The 9,717-nt window shown below is 38.3% G+C and overlaps 1 protein-coding gene and 1 long non-coding RNA gene across 7 annotated transcripts in view; one reads left to right on the top strand and one right to left on the bottom strand.

Annotated features, from left to right (window-relative positions):
• kdm6ba (lysine (K)-specific demethylase 6B, a) overlaps positions 1–5,886 on the top strand; it is a 120,015-nt gene extending 114,129 nt beyond the window's left edge. For 5 of the 6 annotated variants that reach the window (XM_055007785.1, XM_055007787.1, XM_055007784.1 and 2 more), the window contains 11 exons: positions 492–597; positions 775–980; positions 1,080–1,180; positions 1,267–1,335; positions 1,442–1,590; positions 1,689–1,803; positions 1,951–2,138; positions 2,234–2,375; positions 2,584–2,710; positions 4,006–4,176; positions 4,274–5,886. In XM_055007785.1, the coding sequence (XP_054863760.1) occupies positions 492–597; positions 775–980; positions 1,080–1,180; positions 1,267–1,335; positions 1,442–1,590; positions 1,689–1,803; positions 1,951–2,138; positions 2,234–2,375; positions 2,584–2,710; positions 4,006–4,176; positions 4,274–4,294 (1,395 nt within the window). In that variant the 3' untranslated portion in view covers positions 4,295–5,886. The remainder of the gene's footprint in view (positions 1–491; positions 598–774; positions 981–1,079; positions 1,181–1,266; positions 1,336–1,441; positions 1,591–1,688; positions 1,804–1,950; positions 2,139–2,233; positions 2,376–2,583; positions 2,711–4,005; positions 4,177–4,273) is intronic. The other variant, XM_055007788.1, reaches the window with a different exon arrangement.
• LOC129348144 (uncharacterized) lies at positions 46–4,326 on the bottom strand. The gene is made up of 2 exons (XR_008600614.1): positions 4,193–4,326; positions 46–3,169 (listed from the first exon to the last, which is right to left on the bottom strand). It is a non-coding gene; the product is annotated as an uncharacterized LOC129348144 (long non-coding RNA).
• Positions 5,887–9,717: the final 3,831 nt, after the last annotated feature.

Here is a 9,717-nt window from a genome sequence, read left to right on the forward strand (position 1 = left end):
GAGTGATGCAATACATTTACTAGCAAAGGAAACATTGGACACCTCTTGTTTAATACCAACGTTTATTCAAATAGCACTCAGACACTTTTTACCACAGAGCTAAGCTGACTTAACATATACAGTTGTTCAGACAATGCATGTGCTGCCCTCTTATGGTGATTTAGGATACATGAAAACAGGTTAAAACACTCGCTGTACAGTTACTAAATGTCTTGTTACAATTAGTTTGCACTCATATTCAGTGCCTCAGGTAACTTTAGTCCGGAAGTGAAACAATAACAGTCAAACTAAACTAATTGCTCTTAGGCCCTAAAACCTGAATATACATTTTCAGAATATTTCTTTACTGTCAGAAATACAGAGCAGTTTTCTTGTGCTTGACCTCTTATTCACTGGTATAGTCTTTTAATTTTCTCATCTCATTTTTAAATAAACTGTCTCTGAATCTTTGGCAATCTTTGTAATTCATGATTGATTTTTGTCCTCTGTAGTTGGAGAGTAAGAGGGATGCCTTCTCCCCTGTGCTGCTGCAGTTCTGTACAGACCCCAAGAATCCTGTTACAGTCATCAGAGGATTGGCTGGATCTCTACGGCTCAGTAAGTTTACACTTAAGGCACTTGTAAATAAATCCACTTTATTTACACAAACTTGTGAGAAGGCTGTCCTGATGTTTATAGGGAACAGAGTTAAACATAATTTCCCATCTTTCCTGTTGGTGTGTAGCAACTTTACAACACAAGGATGCCTCTAATTTTCCCTTGCAATATTTTCAGACCTTGGGTTGTTTTCCACAAAGTCCCTGGTGGAGGCCAATGCAGAGCAGGCGGTGGAGGTGAGGACTCAGGTGCAGCAGCCTGCTGATGAGAATTGGGACCCCAGTGGCACCGGTCAGACATGGCCCTGTGAGAGCAGTCGCTCCCACACCACCATCGCCAAGTACGCCCAGTACCAGGCCTCCAGCTTCCAAGAGAGTCTGCAGGTATATAATGTGACACACTACTGCACAGCTACTATTTCTGCATTGATGCACATTGTTTTATGCAGGATGTGCCTATAAACATGTTATCTGTGTATTCAGGAGGAGAAAGGCAGTGATGAGGAGGACGATGAAGATGATGAGAAGAAGCCACCCAGCAGCTCCGATACTCCCAGCAAGGACAGCTCTAAAGAAAGTAGCAAGTAAGTAGAATTTTCAGAGCATAACATTTATTATAGAGTACTCTGGTGTTTTGCAATTTGTACTAATGTTGAAATGTTGTTTTTAGTGGTGAGCAGAAACCAGTTGGGAAGATCATCAAGTTTGGCACCAATATTGATCTCTCCGATCCCAAGAGGTGAGCAGCTTCAACGTCCCATCCTAAAACAATAGTGATGTGTGTGTGTGTGGCAAATGCAGCTCATCCTAAAAGCAAGCTTCTAATCTGCTGTCTTTTGGCTCAGGTGGAAACCTCAGCTTCAGGAGCTGCAGAAGCTTCCAGCATTTATGCGCGTAGCATCGAGTGGAAACATGCTGAGCCACGTTGGGCACACCATCTTAGGCATGAACACTGTCCAGCTGTACATGAAGGTTCCAGGGAGCCGAACGCCTGGTAAGAAACATGGGAAGACGCATTAGTTAAAGAATACACAAGCTACTATCTGAATTAAGAATTCTTTATGACGTACATGTTTTGTCCTTTTTCAACAGGTCACCAGGAGAACAACAACTTCTGCTCAGTCAACATCAACATTGGACCTGGAGACTGTGAATGGTTTTCAGTCCATGAGAACTACTGGCAGGCCATCAATGACTTCTGTGAAAAGTGAGTAGATAGAGACAAATCTGACATCATGGATAATTAACAGTTTGTAAAAGTGTTAACACCTTTATACAAAAGAAATATGGTAAGATTGCAACAGCCAGACTGATTTTAGATACTAAGCCCTACCCCTTCCTCCTATGTGCTCAGGCATGGAGTGGACTACCTGACAGGGTCCTGGTGGCCGGTGTTGGAGGACCTCTACAACGCCAACATCCCTGTGTACCGCTTCATCCAGCGGCCTGGAGACTTGGTGTGGATCAATGCTGGTACTGTTCACTGGGTTCAGGCTGTGGGCTGGTGCAACAACATCGCCTGGAATGTTGGACCTCTCAATGGTAAGAAATGCACCACCTAGCGGCCAAAAAAATAGATTACTTCAACACAAGCGAGAGCATTTTTTAAGCTGGTATTTGTTTCATGTGTATTACAGGTTACCAGTACCAGCTGGCCCTGGAGAGGTTTGAGTGGAACGAAGTGAAGAAGGTCAAGTCCATCGTCCCCATGATTCATGTGTCCTGGAATGTGGCCCGCACTCTCAAGATCACTGACCCAGACACCTACAAGATGATCAAGTGAGTACAGCTGGCAGTTTGAGTCAAACCTAGATATTTCAACAGTATCACAATTAATATGACCAGTAGCTACTTTTAAAAAGCAGAATGTGCTGAGGGGATGTTCCGTTAGATTGCACTGGTTAAGATTTATATACTCACAAAAAACCTGCACATTACTATTTGATGGGAGCCTTTATATTAACATTGATCTCTACTTTCCTGGCAGACACTGCCTGCTGCAGTCCATGAAGCACATCCAGATCCTGCGGGACCAACTGGTGGCTGATGGCAAAAAGATTTCCTACCAGAGTCGGGTCAAAGATGAGCCTGCCTACTACTGCAACGAGTGTGATGTTAGTAGCCGTTACGCTAACCATAAAAACTGTTATATCATTTTTTTGCATGCCAAGTCACATAATCCTTCCATCAATGGATTTTCCTGAAAACTCCACAAAATTCTCCAATCTTGTTACACACTGTATAATGACAATAAAGCATATTCTATTCTAAAATGCTAAATTTGATCATTGACCCCTCTAAGCTTCACCAATGGCTATATTTTCCCATGAGAGGTGTAGAATAAGTGGGAGGCCTCGGCCGCCAGTGAAATACCACTACTCTTATCGTTTTTTCACTTACCCCGGGAGGCGAGCCTCGAGCGGGCTCTCGCTTCTGGTGTCAAGCGCCCGGCCTCGCCGCCGGGCGTGACCCGCTCCGGGGACAGTGGCAGGTGGGGAGTTTGACTGGGGCAGTACACCTGTCAGACGGTAACGCAGGTGTCCTAAGGTGAGCTCAGGGAGGACAGAAACCTCCTGTGGAGCAGAAGGACAAAAGCTCGCTTAATCACTGAAAGTTAATTGGTCCCACATAAAATATTGACCTCCACAGATCGTGTTATGAGTCTCAGTTAAAAATCCCACTTTTTAAGATATTTTGAGCAGGTATTTTCCTGAGAAGGATCACTTTAAAGTTGTAACATTTCACCAAATCCTACAAGTTTACATTTTATCACATCAAATTGTACTGTGATTTTTTCTTTACAGAAAACTTACTGTTTTGCAATATACTTTACACCATACTATACTGAACAGAATGATGTTATATTATGCCAACATGTAATAATTCTAAGAAAATAGGTATTTTTCATGCGCTGGTGACTTCAGTTTTCATTGTTAGTGAGATTTGTGGCAGCCAATCTTCATGCAGGACAAATTATAACTGCAAGACATTCAACAAGTGTTCATTTGCAGATTATCCTTATTACAAATTTCAGCCCAATTCAGTACATAATAAGCAATAGGTGAGGCTATACATACATTAGAAGAATTATCAATTTTAGGTCTAAAAGCCAAATTTAAAAAATTAATAACTATTTGAATGAGGGCTTTTCGGATTCTTAAAGGTCCCACGTATATAATAGAAGTTTCCACATTAACTTTCTCAAGAAAATCCATGAAATGAACTGGGAGGGTGAGGTCAATTGACAGAATAACCCTGGCACAGCCTCAGTTACCACTTTAACTGGCACAACAGGCATTGCCGTTTTTGATACAATAGTCTAAGACTTGCACAGTATTCTTTCTACAATTACTGTGGTCAAAACTTTCCTTCTAACCTGAAATGTTTGCTTTGTTTTCTCCTGTCACAGGTGGAGGTGTTCAATTTGTTGTTCGTGACAAGTGAGAACAGCAGCAGGAAGACGTATGTGGTTCACTGTGAGGACTGCGCCCGACAGCGTAGCCCCAACCTGACCAACGTAGTGGTGCTGGAGCAGTACCGCATCGAGGAGCTCATGAACGCATACGATTCCTTTAACCTGGTGAGCAGAGACTTACCTCTTCTCTTCTCCACATTGTCCTGCCATGTCTAGAATCCCGTTGACAGCTTTCTGACCCCGAGTCGTATTTTTCTCTCAGCAGGCAACGTCCTCCCGGTGACAGAGCTCCCCGCCTGTGTCTCTTCAGCCATAACCAAAACTCCTGCAAGCCAGGACAAAAGACAGTTTCACTTTGGTTTTCAACTTACCCTTTCATCATTTACCATCATTTATGCTACGACTACTGCTACTACTTGCCGAACAGCCAGTTGAATACGTTTACTCATTATTACTGTTTACAAAAAGAAATACCAAGCCGCCAATAAAATACCAGTTTACTCTCAGATGGTGCTTTCAACCAGAAACCCTGGTTACAGAGAACCGGAGGCAGTCGGTGCTGCCATTGAACAAACTGTGGAGGGTAGTTGATGGCTTCAATGGCGTGTTTCTGTCAGTACCAGAAAGAACTTTTCTGTTGTTGTCTTGAATACTGAAATTTGTACATGCTGTTTGAAATTTTTGTGGGGTGCTGTCTTTTTAAAAATAATTTATTGTTTTGTTTTTTCTAAACTAGATCAGCCTACATATATACCACATTGGCCTTGTATTTAGAAAAGAGAGAAAATGAAAAATACTAATAATAGAGATATGAACATTTTTCTAAAGCATTAAGAATTTTAAAAAATACAATTGTTTGGAATGCTTCAAAAGATACGGGTTTTAGTGACTTTGGTTGTTTTTTGGGGGGGGATTCATTTTTGCTTTTCAGAATCTTGTATGTGTTGTAAATCTTGTTTTTATGAATTATACTTTTATTCCCTCTGGAGATTAATATTGAGTTGTCACACCTCATCAGGTCTTTTTGTTCATTTCTCCCATTTCTATATGAACTATCTTTTGAAAAAAAAAAAAGAAAAAACTCATTGTCATCTGGTGTGTGTGTTGTACCTCTGATTGTTTGTTCCAATATGCAGACTTAGTATTTCCTGGATTATTTTTTTTTTGGCATTGTACATTTAATTTAAAATGTTTCATCTATTTATTGGACATCAATGTTCTCCCTTTTTTAATAGGGTTGTACAATTTTGCTTTTGTTTTTTGTTTCCTTTATTTTTTATGGTGACCGATTGCTCTGTAAGAACTGAAATGTGGAGGCTGTATGTCTGCAGGAGTGGAGGCTGCTGTTCCTCTGGTGCTTGTCTCTCAACTCTTGCCTTTTCTCCCGATATATATTAAATTATATCTTTATCTTGAATATAACACCACCTTTCCTGTAGACAATAGGCACACTGCTCACGTAGAGAAAATGACTAATGGAATGCTGTGTTTGTATGCTCAATAAGGAAAAAAAACAACTTTTGTGAAAGGATTTTGAGAAATGGTAATTTTTTTTACTATGTAGGGGGGTTTTAGATGAGATTTTAATGATTTTATGATATCTGTTGAATATGATAATGGGATAGATGGTGCTAAATGTTCTCTTTGAACAACTTTTTCTTTTTGTCTTCTTAAAATGAGAATTCTATTTTTCCTGTTGCAATATTACCTTTCACTTTTCCTTCTCTTTGTGGTCATTTATTTATAACTGCACTGTTTAGAGAATTCACAGACATACTTGCAGACACACACACCAAACTGAGCCAGACATGTCTTAAACACGTGAATTTGTGCAACATTACTATTAATAATAAACGCTTTTTGATAAATTCAGAACGCAGTCTTACTTTGTTGAACCTCTAGAATTATTCACTGTTCCTTATTGACGTATTTCCTCTAAACAGCAATTAGAAACATAACTGAGAAAACAAAATTGTGAATTACAGCGGTCTATTTACTCAAGTGAAAGTATAGTATGTCGTCCAAAATTTCATAGTATAGTATGTCCTCCAAAACATGACCAAAAACGTCATAGTACAACATGTCGTCCAAAATGTCAGAAGAAACATCATATTATAGAATGTCATCCAAAATTTCACCAAAACGTCATAGTATAGCGTGTTGTCAAAAACTTGATAAAAATCATCAGTTTCAGACGTGTTTTTCTCGACTTTATCCATCAGGACTTTGCCGGTGTTGTCCTCGTCCAACAGGGAGGTATTGATGTCCATGTTGTTGAGGAAGGTGATGGCCATGCTACTGCTGGTAATGATCATCTCATTGACTTTATTCAACATGTTGATCAGCTGGATCTTATCTATGACATTTTTGGTAAAATTTTGGACGACGTACTATGACATTTTTGGTGAAATTTTAGACGACATACTACGACGTTTTTGGTGAAATTTTGGACGACAAACGTGCCATATGATGAAATAATGTAAAGTAGGCCGTGAAAAACACTATGGTAAGGTTTTCTTTGAAAAAAAAAAAATCATGAATTTTGCCGCCAAAAAACGCCTTACTATACTATGTCGAAAAAAAATGCCATTTTTCAAACATGTTGTAGAAACGTGCCATATGATGAGATAATGTAAAGGAGGGCGTGAAAAACACTCCAGAAGGGTTTTCTTTGAAAAAAAAATCATCATGAATTTTGCCGCCAAAAAAACGCCTTACTATACTATGTCGAAAAAAAATGCCGTTTTTCAGACATGTTGTAGAAACGTGCCATATGATGAGATAACGTAAAAGAGGGCGTGAAAAACACTCCAGAAGGGTTTTCTTTGAAAAAAAAATCATCATGAATTTTGTCGAAAAAAAATGCAGTTTTTCAAACATGTTGTAGAAACGTGCCATATGATGAGATAATGTAAAGGAGGGCGTGAAAAACACTCCAGAAGGGTTTTCTTTGAAAAAAAAATCATCATGAATTTTGGCGCAAAAAAAACGCCTTACTATACTATGTCGAAAAAAAATGCCGTTTTTCAGACATGTTGTAGAAACGTGCCATATGATGAGATAATGTAAAGGAGGGCGTGAAAAACACTCCAGAAGGGTTTTCTTTGAAAAAAAAATCATCATGAATTTTGCCGCCAAAAAAACGCCTTACTATACTATGTCGAAAAAAAATGCCGTTTTTCAAACATGTTATAGAAACGTGCCATATGATGAGATAATGTAAAGGAGGGCGTGAAAAACACTCCAGAAGGGTTTTCTTTGAAAAAAAAATCATCATGAATTTTGGCGCAAAAAAACGCCTTACTATACTGTCGAAAAAAAATGCCGTTTTTCAGACATGTTGTAGAAACGTGCCATATGATGAGATAATGTAAAGGAGGGCGTGAAAAACACTCCAGAAGGGTTTTCTTTGAAAAAAAAATCATCATGAATTTTGGCGCAAAAAAAACGCCTTACTATACTATGTCGAAAAAAAATGCCGTTTTTCAGACATGTTGTAGAAACGTGCCATATGATGAGATAATGTAAAGGAGGGCGTGAAAAACACTCCAGAAAGGTTTTCTTTGAAAAAAAATCATCATGAATTTTGGCGCAAAAAAACGCCTTACTATGTCGAAAAAAAATGCCGTTTTTCAGACATGTTGTAGAAACGTGCCATATGATGAGATAATGTAAAGGAGGGCGTGAAAAACACTCCAGAAGGGTTTTCTTTGAAAAAAAAATCATCATGAATTTTGCCGCCAAAAAAACGCCTTACTATACTATGTCGAAAAAAAATGCCGTTTTTCAAACATGTTGTAGAAACGTGCCATATGATGAGATAATGTAAAGAAGGGCGTGAAAAACACTCCAGAAGGGTTTTCTTTGAAAAAAAAATCATCATGAATTTTGGCGCAAAAAAAACGCCTTACTATACTATGTCGAAAAAAAATGCCATTTTTCAGACATGTTGTAGAAACGTGCCATATGATGAGATAATGTAAAGGAGGGCGTGAAAAACACTCCAGAAGGGTTTTCTTTGGAAAAAAAAATCATCATGAATTTTGCCGCCAAAAAAACGCCTTACTATACTATGTCGAAAAAAAATGCCATTTTTCAAACATGTTGTAGAAACGTGCCATATGATGAGATAATGTAAAGAAGGGCGTGAAAAACACTCCAGAAGGGTTTTCTTTGAAAAAAAAATCATCATGAATTTTGGCGCAAAAAAAACGCCTTACTATACTATGTCGAAAAAAAATGCCGTTTTTCAGACATGTTGTAGAAACGTGCCATATGATGAGATAATGTAAAGAAGGGCGTGAAAAACACTCCAGAAGGGTTTTCTTTGAAAAAAAATCATCATGAATTTTGCCGCCAAAAAAACGCCTTACTATACTATGTCGAAAAAAAATGCCGTTTTTCAGACATGTTGTAGAAACGTGCTATATGATGAGATAATGTAAAGGAGGGCGTGAAAAACACTCCAGAAGGGTTTTCTTTGAAAAAAAAATCATCATGAATTTTGCCGCCAAAAAAACGCCTTACTATACTATGTCGAAAAAAAATGCCGGTTTTCAAACATGTTGTAGAAACGTGCCATATGATGAGATAATGTAAAGGAGGGCGTGAAAAACACTCCAGAAGGGTTTTCTTTGAAAAAAAAATCATCATGAATTTTGCCGCCAAAAAAACGCCTTACTATACTATGTCGAAAAAAAATGCCGTTTTTCAAACATGTTGTAGAAACGTGCCATATGATGAGATAATGTAAAGAAGGGCGTGAAAAACACTCCAGAAGGGTTTTCTTTGAAAAAAAAATCATCATGAATTTTGGTGCAAAAAAAACGCCGTTTTTCAGACATGTTGTAGAAACGTGCCATATGATGAGATAATGTAAAGAAGGGCGTGAAAAACACTCCAGAAGGGTTTTCTTTGAAAAAAAAATCATCATGAATTTTGGCGCAAAAAAAACGCCTTACTATACTATGTCGAAAAAAAATGCCGTTTTTCAGACATGTTGTAGAAACGTGCTATATGATGAGATAATGTAAAGGAGGGCGTGAAAAACACTCCAGAAGGGTTTTCTTTGAAAAAAAAATCATCATGAATTTTGCCGCCAAAAAAACGCCTTACTATACTATGTCGAAAAAAAATACCATTTTTCAAACATGTTGTAGAAACGTGCCATATGATGAGATAATGTAAAGGAGGGCGTGAAAAACACTCCAGAAGGGTTTTCTTTGGAAAAAAAAATCATCATGAATTTTGCCGCCAAAAAAACGCCTTACTATACTATGTCGAAAAAAAATGGCGTTTTTCAGACATGTTGTAGAAACGTGCCATATGATGAGATAATGTAAAGAAGGGCGTGAAAAACACTCCAGAAGGGTTTTCTTTGAAAAAAAAATCATCATGAATTTTGCCGCCAAAAAAACGCCTTACTATACTATGTCGAAAAAAATTGCCATTTTTCAAACATGTTGTAGAAACGTGCCATATGATGAGATAATGTAAAGGAGGGCGTGAAAAACACTCCAGAAGGGTTTTCTTTGAAAAAAAAATCATCATGAATTTTGCCGCCAAAAAAACGCCTTATTATACTATGTCGAAAAAAAATGCCGTTTTTCAGACATGTTGTAGAAACGTGCCATATGATGAGATAATGTAAAGAAGGGCGTGAAAAACACTCCAGAAGGGTTTTCTTTGAAAAAAAAATCATCATGA

Source organism: Amphiprion ocellaris, chromosome 23 (genome assembly GCF_022539595.1).
Source record: "Amphiprion ocellaris isolate individual 3 ecotype Okinawa chromosome 23, ASM2253959v1, whole genome shotgun sequence".
Lineage (NCBI taxonomy): Eukaryota > Metazoa > Chordata > Actinopteri > Pomacentridae > Amphiprion > Amphiprion ocellaris.